General features: G+C 38.7%; 1 protein-coding gene across 1 annotated transcript in view; it reads right to left on the minus strand.

Annotated features, from left to right (window-relative positions):
• st6galnac5a (ST6 (alpha-N-acetyl-neuraminyl-2,3-beta-galactosyl-1,3)-N-acetylgalactosaminide alpha-2,6-sialyltransferase 5a) overlaps positions 1 to 20,765 on the minus strand; it is a 66,395-nt gene that overhangs the window by 16,208 nt on the left and 29,422 nt on the right. The window contains exon 3 of the mRNA XM_044133671.1: positions 7,084 to 7,496. Within this exon, the coding sequence (XP_043989606.1) occupies positions 7,084 to 7,496 (413 nt within the window). The remainder of the gene's footprint in view (positions 1 to 7,083; positions 7,497 to 20,765) is intronic.

The raw sequence follows: 20,765 nt of genomic DNA on the forward strand, positions 1-20,765 counted from the left end.
TTTCTGCAGCGTGTTTCTCTCCACAGGGGCAATAATAGCACCATTAGCAAGTGTTTTTTTTTTTTGTGTGTGTGTGTGTGTGTGTGTGTGTGTATATGCGGAGCTTTTTCAGTCTCTTAACATCCCTCGTCTTGATTCTGCTCATTATTTGCAGCAATTTTCTTTTGTTCCTGCTTTTTATTTCATTTCGCTCTGCTGAGTCGCAGGAGAGTTATTAAAAATCTAAATCTGGAGGGTCTGTGGAGCTCACCATAGAGACACAGGCACATCCTCCACCCAAAATAAAGCCCTTACTGATGCTGATTGCAGCCCAGTAACCCTGGTTACTCCCTCTGAAAATCTCAGCATCAACATAAGCCGCCTTCAGCTCCACCTCATACATCGTAGCACGAATCTCTACTGTCCTGAAGACTTTCTCCTTCAGTTTGGATATTTCATTCTGTCCAACACTCTCTGCTGTTTTTAATGGTTGACCCTGGTGATCAAAATCAACCAGTTTCACTATTTCTGCTCCTTCCAGCTTCACCTTTGCACCTGACTCAAGCTCATTCACCCACATCTTTTCTGTTTGGCTTCTGAGGATGTTTTGTTAATCCAGTAGATTTGGTTCAATTTGGGACCAAAGATGCAACATTTGTTACATTTTCAGCTGCTGTTGCTCGCTTTCACACTGTACTGAGTCCTAAAAACAAACTTATGGAACGACAATCAGCAATAGACAAAAATTAGTTTAAATATTTCAGTAAAATATACTCCATATTTCTAGATGCTGATGAGTTAATCCCACTGTGGAAGCAAAGGAGATGGAAGAGCCCAATAATAAGATCACATGGTGTTTTTTTGAAGTTATCCTCTTTTCATTCTTTGTTCAGGGATACATTTTTATTTACTTATTTTTTTACTGGTTTGCTTTCTTTACATTTCCTGTCTCAGTGAATGTTTTCCCACCGTCAAACTGAGAAGGAGCCTTATCAGTCAAAAATACTTAAAATGTGTGTGTGTTTGTGTGTGTGTGGCCATTTAAAGGTCACCTTCCATTTGATTGAAGTCAGAGTGAGTTTCCTTTAGAAAGAGTTCAATTATTTACATTTAACTCAGAGCTTTTTTTTAACCTGTGGACTGTTTCAGGTGTGTTTTATACGGGATCCATTTTGCACATTTTTGTTCTTCTATTTGGGTTACAACAAAAATCAAAAGTCGGTTTTTGTCAATAAAGTTTTGTCTTTTGGTGCCTTGAAAATGAGCCGTTACAAAAACCTTCCAAATGTAACATTACATTGTTACCTATCAACCACAGCAAAGCCCAGCCCGTTACCTAGCAACCCAGGCTGAGCTTAAGCTCAGACAAGTGTTTTGTTGTTGATATGCCATTCAGAAACCACTTCCTGCATTCTTGTTGGTTGTGCAGAAGGCTCCACTTCTGCTTTTCAAAGGTGTATGGATGTATAAATGCGTACTTGTCTGCAGCCATTTTTACATGAAAGTGTAAACGTTGAGTTGGGAGGCGTGGCCATCAGCATCTTATTTAGATTTAAAGAGACAAGATGCCCCAAAACAGCTCAAAATAGGCAGAACTGAGCAGAATAAAATCTGATTGTTAAAGAATGATTTTATATAAAAACTGTAATGAACACGTTTTGTTTCGCCCATTGACTTATCCTAACCTGTTCAAGGAAGAACAACAGGTCACATTTAAGTGTACGGCTACAAAAACTTTACTTTGGATACTAAACACATCCATTTCTGTCTGCTGTGGCCGCCTGTCTTCCTTGTTTCCAACCTCATAAACCACAACGTCTTTATTGTTATGGATTCAGTTTTGCTTCAAAATCATCCAGATCCGACATGTTTTGAGATCCTGCACATCCAGCGGACCGCGTCACATCAGTGCTGTTGGTTATGAACCATTTTGGCCACATAAAGCACCAGAGGAGGGAGGAAAAAAGCACATATTTTAAAAGCTAATTTGCCTTTAATTACCAGTTGAGTCTCATTCTGTCTTGGCAATTTAGCACAAAGGCAGCAGAGAGACACCTGCTTTTCAGCGCCACTCTGGCTTTGTTATAAGAACCGGGGGAATGTGGCGTCGTCCCACATTATTATAATTACCCTTACTCAAAAGGCATAACCAATAATTACAATTACAAGTTTGCAGAGTTGCTGATTGCTCTGATGACTATTCAGAAAATCTGCTATTGATGCTGCTCTTAGTGGGAATATTTTCCACTTTGTAAAGCAAGTTACAATGTGGATTTTAAAAAAATATATATGCAAACAAATTGATTCCTCTGAATGTAGCCCGACATTAGAGGTGATTTAACACTCCACAGAGCAGAGAAGACCAATGCTAAGCCTCACAGATGTTAAAGTCTAAAAATACGAAGCGTAAAAGAAGTAAATAACAGTAACACAAGCTGCCTTCTCACTGTAAGCTGCTCCTATAATTGCAGGCACAGATTCGAAGGGATGGATGTCTGAATCAGTCTCTAAATCCTCCGCTTGGCATGTTCCTCCCCTGGCATCTGTCTTAAGCCCAATTCAGATCCAATCTCCAATGATACTCCAGACAAAAGCTGGGATAAAGACAGGAAGAGACGAACACAGCCTGTGTGTATGGTTGGGGATTCATTAAGCAATAATGGCCACCAGACAAAGAACTCAGCTTGGACTCATTAAATCGAAGACCTTTTATGCCTTTTCAGCTTTAAATAAAGCAGAACTGGGCAGACATTACACCGTTTCTTTTGTGTGACTTGCATTAATTTTTTTACCTCTCAACTGCAACTCTCAAAAAAAGCAAATGCAAAAAATAATAAAATAAAAATAAATAAATCACCCAGTGAAGACGAGCTTACATCACAGGAAATTAGAGGTGACTGATCGATACTAACATGTGAAGCCGACCTTATCTACCTCAGCAAAGATAATTAAACACTGTCCTCTTCTGCAGGTCTGACTGATGGATCACCAGGTCACGTTTGAACGTTTGCAGTTTCAGACCAAAATAAAATGGTATTGACCAAAATGGGAATCGGCAGGTCAGGCTTTTTAAAAAACGGTAATTGCAATCAGGACACCCCCACCTGAAATCACATTTTTCTCGCCAAGCTTGACTAGAAAATCTCATAAGTTGTTGTGAAATTATTTCCAGATTTCTAAAGATAAACAAAGTCGACCTGAAGAACATTTCCAGGAAAAGAGGACTAATATCCCAGCAAGATCTAGAGAAACTCATCTGTGTTCATCTTTAGTCGCATTGATCACTGCAACAGTGTCTTCACAGGTCTGTCTAAACTGATCCAGGACGCTGCTGCTGGAGTTCTGACTAAAACCAGGTAGACAGACTCAGCATTATCATTCATTAAAGATCTGCTGGTGTTGTCATAGCAACCTTCTAGACTCCTCAGGTCTTCTGGTTCTGGTTCTGCTCTGCATCCCCAGAACCAGAACCAAACACAGAGGAGCAGCATTCAGCTTCTATGCAGCATAAAATCTGGAACAAAGACCAAACTAACTTGCAAGTGACTTTTCAGCAACAGATCGGAGTTTGTCTTAAGGCAGAAATTTGTTTTCAGAGGTTCAGAAAACTGCAGGTGTGTGTCTGTGTCAGGTGAAAAACGTGTTTGTTTTTCATTCAGTGGGGAGAAAATCCAGAAATTTTACTAAAGTAAGAGTAGAGATACTTCATAATAATAATAGAGTGTAGTACAAATACTCCTAAAAGTAAATATTTTCAAAAAAGTTACTCAAGTAAATATAATTGAGTAAATGTGACTAGTTACTATCCAAATCTGAATTTGTAAATATGAATATTTATAAGTAGAGATATTTTCTCTTCTTATAAAAATGGGAAAAATATTTTGTTTTCTATAATTTTTAACGTGTTTTGAGAAGAGTATTTTTAGGTTGGAAGGCCTTCTGGCCATCACCCTAATCTGTAGCTTATTTCAGTGATTTTCCATCAGATTTGGACTCAAAGTCGCTACTGGAGTAAAAAATATTTGGACAGACGTGTTTCTGCTTATTATAAAAGGTTAGTTGTAAAAAGATGAATGCTTAACGTTTTACATAGCAAAAAAAAATTATGTTGCAAAAAAATTATTTGCTTTTGTCGTTTTTCTTCTTGGCGCATGAGTCCTTTTGACAAAATGATTTACGTCAATGACTATCCTTCAACGTGGTAATTAGCATAATAAATTAATACTTTAACTGTTGACGTCTCTTTCCAGATTGCATCTAAACGTGTTGCAGAAAAATGAACTGTCACTGAACCTCTCTGGGTCTCCAGTTTGAGGTCCAGAGGGAGAAAGAAAAGAGACCATTTGGATCATATTCAGCGGTGTAATCCCTGAAGCTTACCGTTAGATAAATATGTGTTTGGAGAAGGAATAAGTCAGGTCACAGCACACCAGCAGCTTGCACAGCGGGCGCAGATGAACTGGCGTAAATGATGGCATTAGAGTTATAAAAGTTCCAGTGTGTAACATTTAGGATGATCTATGGCAGAGAAGCACATTAATATTTTCAGCTGAGATTTCATTAATGTGGAATCATGGGAAAAACTCAGGCTGAGCAATTAAAACCCAGAGAAAACGGAAGGGTGAGCGATATGGACCTACAACTATCACAATATTTGGTGGTACAGTTATGATAATGCGGGCTGCACAGTGGCGCAGTTAGTATCACTGTTGCCTTGCAGCAAGAAGGTCCTGGGTTCGATTCCCGGCCCGGGGTCTTTCTGCATGGAGTTTGCATGTTCTCCCTGTGCATGGTGGGTTCTCTCCGGGTTCTCCGGCTTCCTCCCACAGTCCAAAAACATGACTGTCAGGTTAATTGGTCTCTCTAAATCCTCCCTAGGTGTGAGTGTGTGTGTGAATGGTTGTTTGTCTTGTCTGTCTTTGTGTTGCCCTGTGACAGACTGGCGACCTGTCCAGGGTGAACCCCGCCTCTCGCCCGGAACGCAGCTGGAGATAGGCACTACCAGCAACCCTCCCGACCCCATTAGGGACAAGGGTGAACAGAAAATGGATGGATGGATGTTATGATAATGATGGAAATAATGACAGAAATGTATTTATTGTTTATGTCTTAGGTAACTGTTAATGAATGACGCAGCAAACAAATACTGCTTTCAAAAACATTCCCATTTGAAATCCAGTTTTTTGTGTTTTTTTTTTTTCCAAATTTGCTGATATTAACTGATGGTTTTGTGGAAGAAACAGTGGAGAAAATAGTAGAAATAATATTTAGTATGTCAGTAAAATTTGTTAAACATCATTATCAGGATGAAAATATAAATTTTCAGAATACATGCCCAACCCTGTCTGCAGTTATCTCACTGTAAAAACCCAAATTGAAACAAAAGTTTTTTTGTGAATTTAATTGTCTGAAATCTCGTCCGGATATCGAATATCCAGGTGATTCTTTTGGTAAAATGTGCACTAATGTATGTGACGCTGACTAAAGTTATACATGGCGGGCCATAAGTTTCCATACATAGAAAAGACAAACATTTTGTATTGGACAACCGTTTTAATTTTTGAGGGATGGTGTGTAATCGCTGCACGTCTTGGACCACTTCATGGTCGATCTGCAACATTTCCAGTTTTCTGAAACGTGTAAACAGGTTTTGCCACAGTGTCGTGTGTCTGATGCTCGTTTCATGTTTTCTGTTAAAGTTTTGTGCAACCAAGCGACCACTTCCTGATCCAGCCGTCAGTATAATTTCAATTCTTTGCTCTTTTGTCAAATTCATCTTCTTGGGTGTCTGAAATACAAAAAAATATACATTTTTCATTCTCCTGTGTATGGAAACTTCTGGCCCTTTAGTTCAGGAATACAAAAGCTGCTTTAGACTGTTGTTTTAAATCGGGTCGTTGTTTACATGGAGGTCATTTAAACAACAAAGCACACACACTCACTCCTAAAGAAAATGTAGATTAAAACTGAGGAGCTTCTGGCTGCAACCATATGAAAAAACAAATCATTTGCTAAAGGCGATCGCTCCTCCCATCCAGCTTTAATTTATATTAATTAAGCGCCATCTGGACAAGGCTTAATTACACCCAACAAAGCTGCTCCATCTACTTTCACAAGCGAAATTAACTTATTAGGAGAAAAACAAAAGTAATATATTAATTTATTCCAACTTTATTTGAACTGTAGAAGGGTCCATTTTTGGTTTAAACAAACAAGCAGATTTAAAATGTTTTCTCTGGTTTTATCTGTTGCTAAACTGCTGCTGTGCACTGCCAGTCAGCTGGCTGAATGAAGATAAGTATTTCCGTTAGTACGGCTGCTAACAATTATTTTAGTATTCGATTATTCTGACGATTAATTGGATAATAAATCCGCCACTTTCTGCAGATATTTCATTTACACATTTAAGCTTAATTATAAAATATTATAAATACATTATGAAATCCAAACAAATAATTCAATAGGTTATTCAAAAATAAATTCACCTATAATGAAATGACAGCATTTCTTTAGTGAATGCTTGATCATTTGTAGCAGAGGATGCATCTGCAGCTAGAGATATTTCTAACATCAGCATGTGAAAAGCAAAAGCCATCATTCTGTTTTACGTAACATCAGTGCAGATCTGCTATTATTTTTATACAAACTGATGAACAATTTGACAGGAAAAGGTTCTTAAAGGTTCTTCATTTTCAGACTTTGAACCAGATGAAGCTAAACTTGACACTGGAGGAGTTTTGGGCGAAACATTTACAAACTGAAGTTTTTTCATCAGAAAAATAAATGCAGAAAATATGTAGTTTTTCTTGCAGTTTTGTTATTGTTACTGTTTTCAAAAGTTGAACACTTTTGACTTTTGAAAGTCAAAACATTTAGAAGTTTCTTCCAGAAAATGTTGACGGTTTTAGACATTTTTATTTTTTCTACTAGATAAGTTATTTATTATTTAAAGGTTAGACAGAAACGAGGGGAGAGCTAGTTCTAAGCTTGCGGTTTGTTCATTGTTGTCATAACAACTGCCTGCCAAGATGGCTGTCAGATACAAAGTTCACAGAAGCGTGACATCACACCAGAACTATGTACCGACGGCGGTGAAAGACTCACCTGTCTTTGCCCGTCTCCTTCTTGAACAACTCGTCAAACTGCAGCATCTTCTGCCAGGAGATGATGTAGACCTTGAGCTTGGGCAGCACCTGGTTCATCAGCCGCAGGTTGTTGTACACCAGGCCCTTCCCGTCCCGCCTCATGTAGTTGCTGGGGCCCCAGAAGATGAACACCGTGTCCTGGCTGGCGTTGAGCAGCTCGTGGCGGCTGCGCAGCACCCGCTGCATGCTGGAGTGGGCGATGACTCGCAGGGAGGTGCGGCGGCCGACGTCCTGGCCGTACGCGCCGGCGGTGGGGGCGTCGTTCATGCGGATGACGCACTCGGCCCGGTCGATCTCCTTTCCCCGGCGTCCGCCGATGAGATGGCCGGAGCTGGTGATCAGAGAGCAGGTGTGGCAGTGCATCCTGAGAGGCTGCAGGAAAGAAGAGTAATTCCCTTAAATATGAAGGCAGGTTTTATCACAGACTCAAAAGGACAATCAGTAATAAAAGAAAGATAACAATACAATAAAAAAAAACAAAAAAAAGACGCCTCACCATCCCAACATTTCCAAAATACAAATCTTAAAGGAATATGGTCAAAGGTGACATCTTATGAATCTTTCAACAGGTTAGGATGAGTTTATGGGCTATATGAAACATGTTTGTAACATTTTGTTCTGCATAAAATCATTCTTAATCAGATTTCAGTTCTGCCTTTTTTAGCTGTTTTTGGGCTTCTGTCACTTTAAATACAAATAAGCTGCTGCTGGCCACACCCACTCCAACTCCGCGTTTACACTTTCACATAAAAATGGCTGCAAACAGATGTGCAATTCTACAATTGTACATCTTTGAAAAGCAGAAGTGGAGCCTCCTGCACAGCAAACAAGAATACAGCAAGCGGTTTCTGGATGGTAAGTTAACAACAAAACACAGTGATTAAACCAGCTGACCAAAGAAGCTGGGGTTTGCTGGGGTTGCTAGGAAACGGGCTAGGCTTTGCTGGGGTTGCTAGGTAACGGTGCAGTGCCTTCTGATTTGTGACGTTACCTTTGGAAGGTTTTTGAAACGGTTCATTTTCAAAGAAACACCAAAAAACATTAAGTTACTGCCCAAAACAAGATGGGTAGGTTTTTTTTTAGAAGCAGTTAAGACCCAAATAAAAGTACAAAAACATCCAAAATGTAAGTTTTGCATAATACGTCCTCTATAATGATTCCATTATTGGACTTGTTTACTCTGCGAATAAACTTACAGATAAGATTTATTTGTCTGCTGGTCTCATCATAGAACTGAGACCAGCAGACAAACGGTTCTCTGGTTCTGGTTCATTTGGGTTTTGTTTTTTTATAAGAAAAGTCTTGGAGTATCAGCTACTTCCAATCTCCAAAGTTTATCTTTTTTGAAAGTGTACAGTGAGTTTTCCGTACAACATGATCCGAAAAATTTTAATTTAACTTAATCAGAACAATAAACAAACTTCCATCAGACATTCAAACTTGACGGTAACAATAAATCAAAGAAAATGGGTTTTTATTTAGTCTTTTCTGTACGTTGAAATAAAAATCCACCCATTTTGCTGGTTTTTGTGTAAGTTAAACATGCTGTGAGTTTGTGAGGAACGCAGATTAAAAAAAACAACACTTTGGAGAACTTTGGCGAATTGCCTCGCTGCGGTTTGAAGCAGAAATGCTTTGTTGACAAACAGATAGCGACACAGCCTCCAGGGCATATGTAGCTTGTCATATTGCTTTGCGAGTGGTGGAGGCCCCGGGGTCTAACAGAGGATTCACCTTAAATCGCGCTCCCTTTCACACACGGAGGAGGAATGTGTGTGTTTACCCCAAAACCCTCTCATCCTGGTGCTGATTTAAATATGAAGAGAACAGTTTTCAACACAGAAAACATCCAGTGCAGGAAAGTCACGCTGCTGAATTTAAATTATTACATGTATAACGGCACAGTTTGAATAAAGAAAGAACTCTGGAACAAACATTTATTTAGTAAAAAGTACAAATAAAAATACATTTTGCATATTTGTGTACCAGATTCAGCTGCAATTTATTTTTAAATGTTCTTTTCAGATGTTGTGTGTATTAATGATCATCACAATGATCATTAAGCCTGTATTATATTATTGTCAACATTTTAATAAATTACAGCTGAACAATAGCAAAGCATGGATTCATGACGTTATTGTTAAATCCTACGACGATGATAGTTGACAGAACAAACATTTTCCATCATTTCCATTTACTTTGGCTTTTTTATCACTAAATCTGTAAAATTTGTGGAACATAAAGGAGGTGAAAGTCGTTTCAACTGGCTGAAGTTGTATTTTACCAACGGTGTGTGATTATCTGGCATTTTAAACATCATAATCTACAACATTCTGCAGCCAGGAAGTCCTGCTGTGAGGCTGATATCGCACCGTAATTATTATATTGAAATATTTTTGCAATAGGATGAGGAGGTTTTTCAGCATTATTAAAATTAATGCATTTTGCAAAATACTATTTTTTGCATCACATGATCAACAACAGGATGATACCACTGAGTCTAACTGTTTGTGATTCGTTAATTTGGTTGTTGTTCTTTTAAAAAACATGAATTTACAATTAATATTACAACTTTATTTTGGTGATACCATGACTTTATTCCTATAGTATTTAAATTCTAGTATCATGGTTTTATTCTTGTAATAATGTAATTTTTTTATAGTACAGCTCTAGTACTCCGTTGTGCCATCTTCAGATGATTTTTCTGTGATTATTATTGGTCGTAATGTGTTGCCATAAAGGTTCATTTCTTTGTGTTTAGTTTCTAAGTTTATTCTTGTGTTCTGTTCTTTGCACATTTATTTCTTTTAGATCCGTTTTAGCCTTGTCCTCTGGGTTTGTAGATAATTTTGATCATTAGTTTTGAGATATTTATTTTTTCTCCCGCCACAGCTGTTCCACATCTCCTCTGATTTGGTTCCTGTCTCATTTGCTTCAGTATTTATATTTCTTTGCTGGATTCTGTTTCACTACTCCACGTCTCGTTCAGCTTGTAAGTTTCCTGGTTTTTCTTTAAACCTGCAACATGCTAATCCTAAGTTACATTACATGACGACCCGTGAACAGACTCCTGTGTTTAATGTCATTTTAAAAACAAAATGTTTGTTTTTTAAGACCAAATATTATTTTTGTGTGTGTTGTCGTCTTTCACAGAGTCTCGGCTACAGAGCGAGTTTTAATCGTTTATGTTTCAGAGAACTAAATGTCCTTCACGCCCTCTGATGCGTCGCAGAAAGTTTCCGCTGATTGCCGCTCTGTTCCTCAGGTTGTTAAAGTCGCTCGCTGCCTGTTGAGTCACCTGATTAATGGACCTGTGGTTCTGTCTGCACCGCCTGATTACTGATGCAGCTGCTGGTTTTTAGTTGGTCTGTAATCTTCCTGTGTGTGTTTGAACATTTAGACTCTGACCTGAACAAAAAGGAAATTAACCTTCACCTGGAATGACCTTTGAATTATTCATTTATACATGTGTTAAAGATATAATGGCACATTGGGACCACACTAAGGAAAATATAAAAAATTAATCAACAAAATAATGAGAACAAAGTGATAATACTTTTAAAAAAAGTTAGTATGAGAATAGAGACATAATATTAGAATTAAGTCATGATTTTAAAGTCGAACTATTGCAAGAAAAAAATGTAAATAATATGAGAATGAAGTCAAAATATTTCACAAAGAGAATAAAGATAATATTGTGTAAATTAAACCAAAATATTATGAGAATTGAGTGGTGATATTAGGAGAATGAAGTTGAAATATTGCAAGAATAAACTTGTAATATGATAGTAAAGTCATAATATTTCAAAAATAAAGTTAGCATGAGGATAAAGACATAATATTATGAGAATTAAGTCAACATATTATTAGAATAAAGTGCAAATATTGCCAGGATAAAGTTGTAAAGAATAATGTGAGTAAAGTCATAAAAATTTGAGAATAAGAGAATGTAATCATAATATGAGAATAAAGTCCTAATGTTATAAGAGAAAAAGTTTAATTTTACAACAATAAAGTCGCATGAGAACAAATTATAAATACAAAAATATTTACAAAAATGAATATTATGACTATTTTTGTCCTATATTTTATTAATTTTTTTTAGTTTGTCCGTCATATAAAGCTGTTGCTACTTCAGCGTTTTATTATAAGCAACACGTCTTTGTATTAGAATAGTTTTATTACCACAAGTTTTACAGTTTGCTTTTTATTTTGAATGTGATCTAATTTGGCATTTTGCTCGCTTTGCTCTTTTTACACCCACTTTTTCCCTCCGACTCCGTCTTGCATGTTTTTACATGAAATTTTCACAAAGTGTGTGGCCTGTTTTTCTCCTCTGGATGCACATAAATCATTATGCCGGCTCTATTTATGTATGTCAAGCTGCTCTACATTGTGTTGGTATGTTTGAGGCAACCGCAGGTTCGGTTTAGCATGAGTGCACGTGTCTGGGGGTGGTTTTTCTCTCCTCCTGCTTCTGCTCAGACCTCCACCCTGAAAAGCAATGATATGCAACCAGAGCTTTTAATGTGCCCTGAAATATCACCCCACCAGAAACTCTGCAGCTATTTACATTCCTACACCTCCACCAATTTCCATTTCCTTGGCATTAACAAAAACAAATGATTATGGCGGCAGCAGATGTACGATACGGGGATGTGCCATTATCGTTTTCATGCCCCGACTTTGACGTGGGGGAAGATTAGCAGACCTGCGTTGTTAATGAAACCTGAGAGGAAGGCAGAGGTAAGAAAGAAGTGATGAAAGGAAGGAAATGAAAAGAAGGGCAGAGGAGAAAGAGGTATAGGGAGGAAGTGAGAGCAACCCTGCTGCTGTGATGTTTGATGAAACGTGGAGCTAATGAGGTCCTGGTGGTCTCCATCATCACCGGCAGCAGCAGACGTGCCGCCTCCCTCGCACACTTCCCTCCCTCGCCTCCCGGCTTCTTGACAGTCAATCAGGGCGCCGCGGCGTGACATCACTGCAGCAGGTCAGAAATCCCATTTTTACCCCAGAGCCTTTAAGTGGCTCTGCGCACCTCATTCCTGGCTCCTTTGTTTCAGGGAGAATTAAAGCCGCATCACCGCCTCATCCAGCTCCTGTCTCTTCAGAGAGGCGCGATCCGCCCGACAGCGGAGGAGGAATTTCAGCCACAAGGAAAGATCCGTACGAAACGTTTTCAAACCGCTACGTCTGCGTCTGGTTACAAACTCCACAGGATTTGATGAAGTCAAACGATTGAGCGAAAAACTGTGGATACAAACGAAGTAACGCAAACTGAAAAAGGAAAAATCTTTTTGCTAAATGAAATAAATAAAAACAGTAATTAATGGGAAAAACTACAACTAACTGGAACTATATTGTGTTTGTATAAAACTAGCTAAAACATGCTGAAATTCTAAATTAAATACTCGTTTTCGTGTTTATGAATCTATTTATTACCAATTTGAACTGGTGTGAAATTGATTTTATTTTCCCCACACAACCAGTTCACGTCTTCACTGTTGGCAGAGCAAACTTTAGTCCAGAGTCTGTTAGCTGTTCAGCAACAATTTAATCCATCTTTTAAAATCATTATTCTCTGCTGAAGGTAAAGTAAACACAATCACAAATGTTGACGTTTTTGAATTATGCACACAAAAATGAAATAAAGTTGTTAGTTACTAGGAACTAAAACTAACTGAATTAACCAAACAAAGTCACAACGAAATAAAACTATAACAATAAACTACTATAATCCTGGTTCGCTCATACAGTCACTGCAAAAACTCAAAACCTTACCAAGTACTTTTAGTTGAGTTTATAATGCAAATATCTTATTACAAGTTATTGTATTGAAATAAGATAATTTACAAGTAACTTTTCAGCAAGATACAAAAACTTGTTTAAAGTAAATAATTCCCTAATATTGAAGAACTACATTTACTTTCACTGTCATTTGGCCAAAATTTAGTTTCCCACCATAAGTGGGTGAATGTAAAGTCTGTGCAGAACATTTACTATTTGTATATTAAGGACGTGTAACAATGGCCTAGTTAAAGTCCTAAACAGAGCCAACAGTTGAGTAGTGAAGAAAATGTGAAATATTTTCAGTTTTGTCCAGATATAAGTCGAATATCTTGCAGCTGTAACTGCAGAGAAACAAGTGAAAATCCAAACTAAAGTCCCATTTCTCTGATTTTGATTTGTTAAAAACAAACATTATTTATTAAAAACTTTTTTTTTTAAACAAATGCTGCACTTTTTCCTCAGTTTATCACCATGTTGGCTGTTTGGTGTCCAATGAGTTTCTATTTCTGTGTTTTTAACTTAATTGATCAGATCCAAACAAAAACACTTTTACACATTGTTTGGTGACAGTGGGAGTGTTAAAACTTTTGCAAAGCGCTGTAAGTCGATACTGAACTCCTTTGAGTCGGGTTAATCAGAACCAGAACCAGATTCTCTCCCACTCTTTTTAACCGAACATACGACTCAAATCGAATTTATTCTCAAAATCCCCTGATGAAAACAGCGCTCCGTTTAATAATTCATACAATAAATGGTTTATAATTCAAGACACATTTATCATTTATGTATTCAATATCACTGGCTTTGTTCCTCCTTACTGAGCAAAATACCTTTGCTCATAATTAAAAGATTCGCTGCATTTAAAGTTTTCTCCCCCCATGAACTGTGTTTGGTTGTTCCCTGATCAAAGCCGGGATTATCAATGCAACCCCGGCCTAAATAATGTATTCTGATTACAGCTGGCTTCTTTTGTCTTACTGGAGGTTAAAATCCACACGGGAGAGAAGAAATCCAGGAAAGCGAAAAGTAGTGGAGCTGCTCTGCTTTCAACCTCTGCAGGAAAGAATAATCTAAAGTCTGAAACCTCCGTCTGATTTTAGTTTGATTCTCATCACGCTCCATCCTCTCTCTGATATTCACAGATATATTTTAGATTTTAACATTTGTCTAAGCAACATTCTGACTTTAGGATCGGTTTCCAACATTAAACTGTCTGATAAAAAGCATGAAAAGCATTTTGACAGATTATATCTGCATCTCTCAGCCTGTGCCTGTTGTCAGATGTTTATCAGCGTAAACAGTTTCCCTGTTTGAACATCTGACAGGATTTTAGTTTAAGAACTTTTTCAAGCTAGAATAAATGCACATTCTTTCTTTTCTTTAACATTCATAAGGCAGAACATTTTTTTTAATCTCCTTTCAAAACCTCATTAAGCTTTCCGGGAAAAGTTTTGAGTCTAACATTTGTCCGAATGTCCTTCTATTAACTAAATTACAGAAAGTCCATATTGGACTTTTTCTACTTAATAAGGATTTTAAATGAAGCTGCTGCTGCTGATGGAGATGTTATATACATAATTTGGTTTGAAATATAGTTATTTTTCTTAATATTCCTATAAACACATCAGAACCATGATGATAAACCGACTGACTGACTGATCTGCACTTTATTATAAAAACACCCAGCCTGTTCTTAAAACATAGATTAGTAACAATAATCTATACTTTCACAAAAGTACATTAAAAGCAGCACTTTTTAGAGTGTCCTGCCCATTTATAGTTGATTTTAATCTTGATAATAATGTTTTTTTAACCAGATTAAATTTTAAACAACACAGACATTTCTCTGCTTCAGGAAAGAATCTAGTTGTTAGATGTTTGTGTGATTTGCATAATCAGGCATTTACACATAATATATCCTATATATCCATATAGGAAGAGAAGTGACAGGGGAGGCACATCAGTTGTCATGACAAGGAAAATACGAGGAAAAAAACCTGCATTTCCTGTGAAAGTGCAGTGAATGCTGTGCGCTGAATGTTTTTGGTGGAAACTGCAGAAACATTTGAAGTCAGAAATGTGAGAAATAGGCAGAAACAGCAGAAAAAAAGAAGCTAAACATGCATTAGAAAACTGTTAAAGATGAATGAGGAACCTTCAGTGTAAAAATATTAAAAATTGGTGCAGAATTCTGTTTAGAGCTAAACTGTAAGACAACTCAGAGCAGAATGGGTTTTAGTTAGATAGTGCTTCTTAGCTAATGTGCAAAAGGTTGCAGGTTCCTAATCATCATGTGTCAAAATGAGCTACTGTTAAGCCACAACTGACAGGCGTTGCCTAGCAACCCCAGCCTATCACCTAGCAACCCCAGCGAAGCTCCAACACGTTTGGTCAACTGGTTTTACTGCTGTACAATGGCTGCTGGAAAAGACAAGTGTTTTTTAGTTGACTTAACGTCAAGAAACCACCTGCTGTGTTCTTGTTGGTTGTGCAGGAGGCTCTACTAATGCTTTTCAGAGATGTACGTTTGTATAATCTCGTATCTTTTTGCAGCCATTTTCATGTGCGAGTGTGAACGTTGAGTTTGTGGCCAGCAGCAGATGATCTGAAACGCCTCAAAACAGCCAGAACTGACCAAAGTAAAATCTCCTAATCCGAGAATTATTTTGTGTAAAAGATTTAATGAACATGTTTTGTATAGACCTGTTCTAACCTGTCCAAGGAATCATAACAGTCATACATGGACTTCAAACACAAACAAACCTGGAAGCTGCAAACGTTCACGGTTTGCTGGGTGCGGCAGCAGAATGAAGTTGTGATGAGGAAAATCAAATATAAAAGACGGTATTTAAATATAATTGGAGTAAAAGTAGAAGAAGGTTTTCAGTAAAATTCTGGCATTTAGGAAAAATAAATAATTTCAATAATTGTAAATGACCAAAAACCAGAGAAGTTTGTTTTTTTTGTCTCACAGACTAAAAGTAAAAGTAAAGATATTGTCGAGGCGTCACGTAGCTTTACTCCTGCCTTTAGTGCAGAGTGAAGTTTTCCGGGACAGATGACGGGTGACCTTGTCCCACTTGTCCCTCTCTCTGTGTTGCTGCCCTGGTTTCACTAAAAGCCGATCCATCCATCAGCTGCGGCCTATAAAGACATAAAGTCCCCAAAACAAAATGCACACCAACAACAAGAAGCCACATCTTTTATCTTATCCTCCTGCTGGAGCAGAGACCCCGACAGCCTCCCCTCCTCGCCGTCTGCTGTTTCTTTATTCTGCTGGCATCTGAACCCTTATCTGCTTCCTCTGGGCTTGTCCTTCACAGCGCCGCAGGAGCCATCACTGTCTGACTTCCCACCTGACTTCCTGACCGCTTTCTGAGCTGGATGGATTAACCTTAAGAGACAGAGGAGGAGATGGGAGCGAGAGGAAACTCGGCCCAGACCACCTGAGGAGGCGGTGAGATGGAGACGGAGCAGGTTTGGTGTTTCGGAGCAATAAAGGCGACGTGAAGACAGAGACTGTTTATCGATGAACAGAATTAAACACGATGTTCACGATAGAAAATGTTCGTTTTCTTGCAGAAGCCCCAGTTTATAATGCTTTAGCAGCGTGTGGCCCGGGGGCCATTTGTGGTCCTTTAAATGATTTTGTTCTGCATCCCCAGAACCAGAACCAAACAAGGAGAAACAGCACTCAGTTGTAAAACAGCAGAAATTCAGAGACACATAAAGACAGTTACAAAGTCGGTCTTCTGTCACCTGAAGAACATTTCCAGGATTAGAGGACGAATGACTCAACCAGATCTAGAGAAACTCATCCAGGCGTTTATAAAATGGACATATTTCATAAAAACAGTTTATTGTTGAGCAGGTAAAACTGAAATAATAATTATTTTTGCATTTTTAATTTAATGAACTTTGTTTGGACACCACTGTTCAAAGTGGTTAAAGTGTTACTTTTTCTGTGACACTTTGGCTACATTTTTTTTTACCTAAAGTCATAAAAAAAGAGTCGTATTGACATCTGAGAACCCGATAGCCGCTGCTATCACCCAACAGGGGCGGTTCTAGACGGGGGCCAACAAAGGCCGGGGCCCCATTGGGTGTTTGCATGTGACGTCAGAACGCGACACACTCCGCCATGATGGACGTCAAAACAACCGATGCCTGATTTCACTTTTATTTAGTTGATTTCACTTTAAAAACGATCACAGGATACAAACCAAACTCAACTTATAACTTTCAATGAGGAAAGCTACAGCGCTTTCAAAAGCAGGAAGTGGACTATAATGCAGAGAACTCTGGGTAAAAACAAGCAAAAAACATTCACCTTTAGTGCTAGCAACAAAGACAACAAACACAAAAAAAAATCCTTCAACTGCTAAAATTTGGCGCTACTCCATTTTTGCGCTGGTAGCCAGTAGGACATCATTATCTTATGCGTGTCCATTTTTAACCCATTTCTTGCATTCGTGTTTCCATTTTGTTGAAAATGAAAGCTGGATTTCTTTAATAAGATAAGCAGTTCAAAGAAAAGAAACATTTAAATTTTATTGTTCCTCTTGTCAGAACAGAAACTGAAGTTTTTAGCTTTTCTGCTCCAAACTCATGGATAAGTTTGTTTAAAGTAACGTCAGCTGAAGCCATTTAAGATGTTTGGTTTGAGTGTATTTGTATGTTTATTGGGATGAAATGTAACTGAATATTTCTGTTTGCTATTCTTGACCAGATATTTTGATTTCAACGTGGCAAATGAGGTTAAATGAAGTTTATTTCTAGCATTATTGTTAACCAAGATTTCTTTTAGAGTCTGGCTCTTTGGAAAGTCTTGGAGGTCACTGACAGCTCAGGTTTGTAGATTAATATGCGGGTTGTTATGACTCATACTGCCGGCATTATTGAGTGACATTTAGACTCTGTGTATAGGAGTTGGTAATTAAACAACAGGGAGGAATAAAATCCTTGGAGAAATTGTATAATCACAGATTAGCACGGCGTGATTTGTGCATTAAAAAAAAAAGTGTGCAGCTCTGATTATCTTCATGGTCAGAGTCATCTGGTGCCCAAGGGTAACACGGGTAATAATTGGTGGTTAAAACTCACATGGGTCTTCAGGGGGAATGAAATCAGCTTTAATTCCTCCGCTCGTCTGCGCTCCAACCCTGGAGGAACAGACGCTCTGACTGCAGTGAAACATTTCGCCTGACGTTCCCCCTCGGAGCAGAGAAATAGCATTCGAGTGTTATTGATTTTATGTGGGTAAATGCTGCCGAGCGAGGGCTTAGCAAAGGATGCTGGGTCTTGGAGGATGTGAGATGGAGGATCCGGCCTGCAAATGTGAGCATTGAGAGGCAGCAATCATCATCCTTCCCAGCGGGGGACGTCGTCTGGCTGTCTGGTTTCGCCCTGAGACTCACGGAGGAGAAAAGTGTTTCCAGCCTCCTCAGAGCTGACCTTTAGGCTCATCGATGGAGGCTTTGTTTTCTGCCCTCTCCTCAGGTGGTTCCTAACATCTATGAGCTCAATACAAAATAAAAAACAAAATGTTTTTAGAGAAATAAATAAAACAGGGAGACATTTTTATTACTTTCTTCAAAGTCAAAAGCTCACAAACAGAAAGATCACGATGCCTTTGAAGGGGCGGAGTCGTGTTTTCACAGCACATTATGGAATAAAATTTCACTGTCAAATAATTATATTAACTTTATTCTATGAACTACTGACAACACAGCTCTGAAGTTCCAAGCAACATTTAGTATTTCTTTGCAGAAAATGAGAAATTCTCAAAATAACAAAAAGAGGCTTTCAGACCCCAAATAAAGCAAAGAAAACAAGTTTATGTTCATTTAGAAACAACAATATTAATGTTTTGACTCAGGAAGAGTTCAGAAATCAATGTTTGGTGGAATAACCATGAGGTTCAGTGCCCAGAGCTGAACAGCAAATACAACTTAAAAGAAATTATACTTTGTAATTTATCGTCTTGAAATTGGGCTTCTGTCTCTTTAAATGCTTCTGCTCTTTCTGAAACCCTTTAACAACATTTTTTACCAGAGTTTAACTGAAAAGCAGCTCGTATGCTGAGCTCAGAGAAACTTGATAATTGCTGCTGGCTAGTCTGAAGGAGCTGAGTGGGGGGTCACAGAGGAGGGCTGCTTTCTGAGGCGACACTGAGCGCAACTTCCTTCTTCACAAAAACTAAATAAAAATGGAGCAGCGTCACATTTTAGCTGTTGTAGGATTTTTCTTTTGTCTTTAGTGAAAAACCATGAGTCATTTCTCCCTCTAACGCTAACACATTTGTTTTGGTTTTATTTACCCAGAATACCATGTGCTATAGTCCACTTCCTGTTTATCAAGTGGTCTCCGGTCCGCTTGCAGTTCACATATTCAAACCGCACCAGAATTCACTTCAACTGAACCGAGACCGTGGTTTGTAGCCAGAGTTTGTTTTTTTGGTCCGCATCAGAGTTCGATTGTGTATTCACATCTCCCCAAACGAACCGGACTTTCTAGACAATCGAACCAGTTCGATTAAAGCGGACTAAACGGGTCGGCACCTGAAATCTGCTCTACATTGCAAAACTTTCCTTTCTTGCACTTATAACAGAAGATGAGCAGAAGGAAAAACAGAGCGTGTTCCAGTAAAGTGAGAGGGAATAAATGTAGAAAACAAAAGCTACCAATGGCGGGAGGTGGAACGACATCATCGACCATTTAGGGGTAAAATCCAAACATCTGCTGGGGAAGCCGCAGATGTTACAGTTAGCCGAGTATTTGAGCTTAAAGTGGTGCATTTAGATAAGAGTCAGATCTTAACGCGTTGTGCTGACACAGTCCGGCAGGTTGAACGCTGCAGGGCAGAGTCAGCGGAGCAGGGCTTGTTTGTCTGGGATGTACGTTTGACCAGTCATTAGGGAGAGCCGAGTGGGAAGCAAGCCGAGAGCTAATGAAGACGAGGAGAGAAGGAGGACGAAAAGGAGGGAATGGATATCAAAACTGAGGCAATTAGGGATTCTGGTGGTCAGCAGTCATACTCCAGGTTGACAGCTCCTGCCGCTCCGGCGCTCCGGTCTTAATTAGGGCCCAGTTTTCCGCGAGGATCCCGCCGGCAGACACCTTTGATGGAGGGCAATTATCTCCTTCAGGGGGAGAAAAACAACAACGACTGACTTAAAAGGAAAATAATGAAAACGCACTAATAAAGAGTGGAGCTTTTGATAGACGACATGGCTGATGATCTTGTTAAGGGGGACTGGTTAAAGTAAAAGCTAATATCATCCCGAGCGTTTGAAGCAGAGGAGTCGGCGGCGCTCTGATCTTCAAAGCTAGCAGCAATGCAAAAGGGAGTCCTTCAGTGCAAGTGTGTGAGGACAAAGAAGTTCAGCAAACCTGCAGAGTGGATATCAAATGGTGAACCTGCGTGAAAAAAGCCCCCAAACCCAGCTGGAAGACGCAACCTGAAAACACTTCATAACAACATTTTTGCTCATTTAATTTTAAATAAATTATTCTCAGTTGTGTAAACGAGCAACTGTTGCTGTTTTAGTGGGTAAAACAGAGCAAAAGTGGACCCTGAATGAGATAAAAATGCAGATTTGAGTAGAGCTTTAAAAGGATTTGGTTTTCATCAGCCTTAAATATAAACAAACCAAAGGTCTGATCAAATGAAAACAAGATAAGACGGAGCGCTTTCTACATTTAAAGCAGCGTTAAGCTGCAGCATCATTTCAACCAGGAGTAAACAGTCAAAGAAATTGGTTTTCTAAGTAAACAAAATGTTGCCAAGGATAAAAGCTGGTCCAAAGCCAGGAAATTGCACTATATGACCACTGGGCCTCATGCTCACCC

Source organism: Gambusia affinis, linkage group LG12, assembly GCF_019740435.1.
Source record: "Gambusia affinis linkage group LG12, SWU_Gaff_1.0, whole genome shotgun sequence".
In the NCBI taxonomy this organism is placed as follows: Eukaryota; Metazoa; Chordata; class Actinopteri; order Cyprinodontiformes; family Poeciliidae; genus Gambusia; species Gambusia affinis.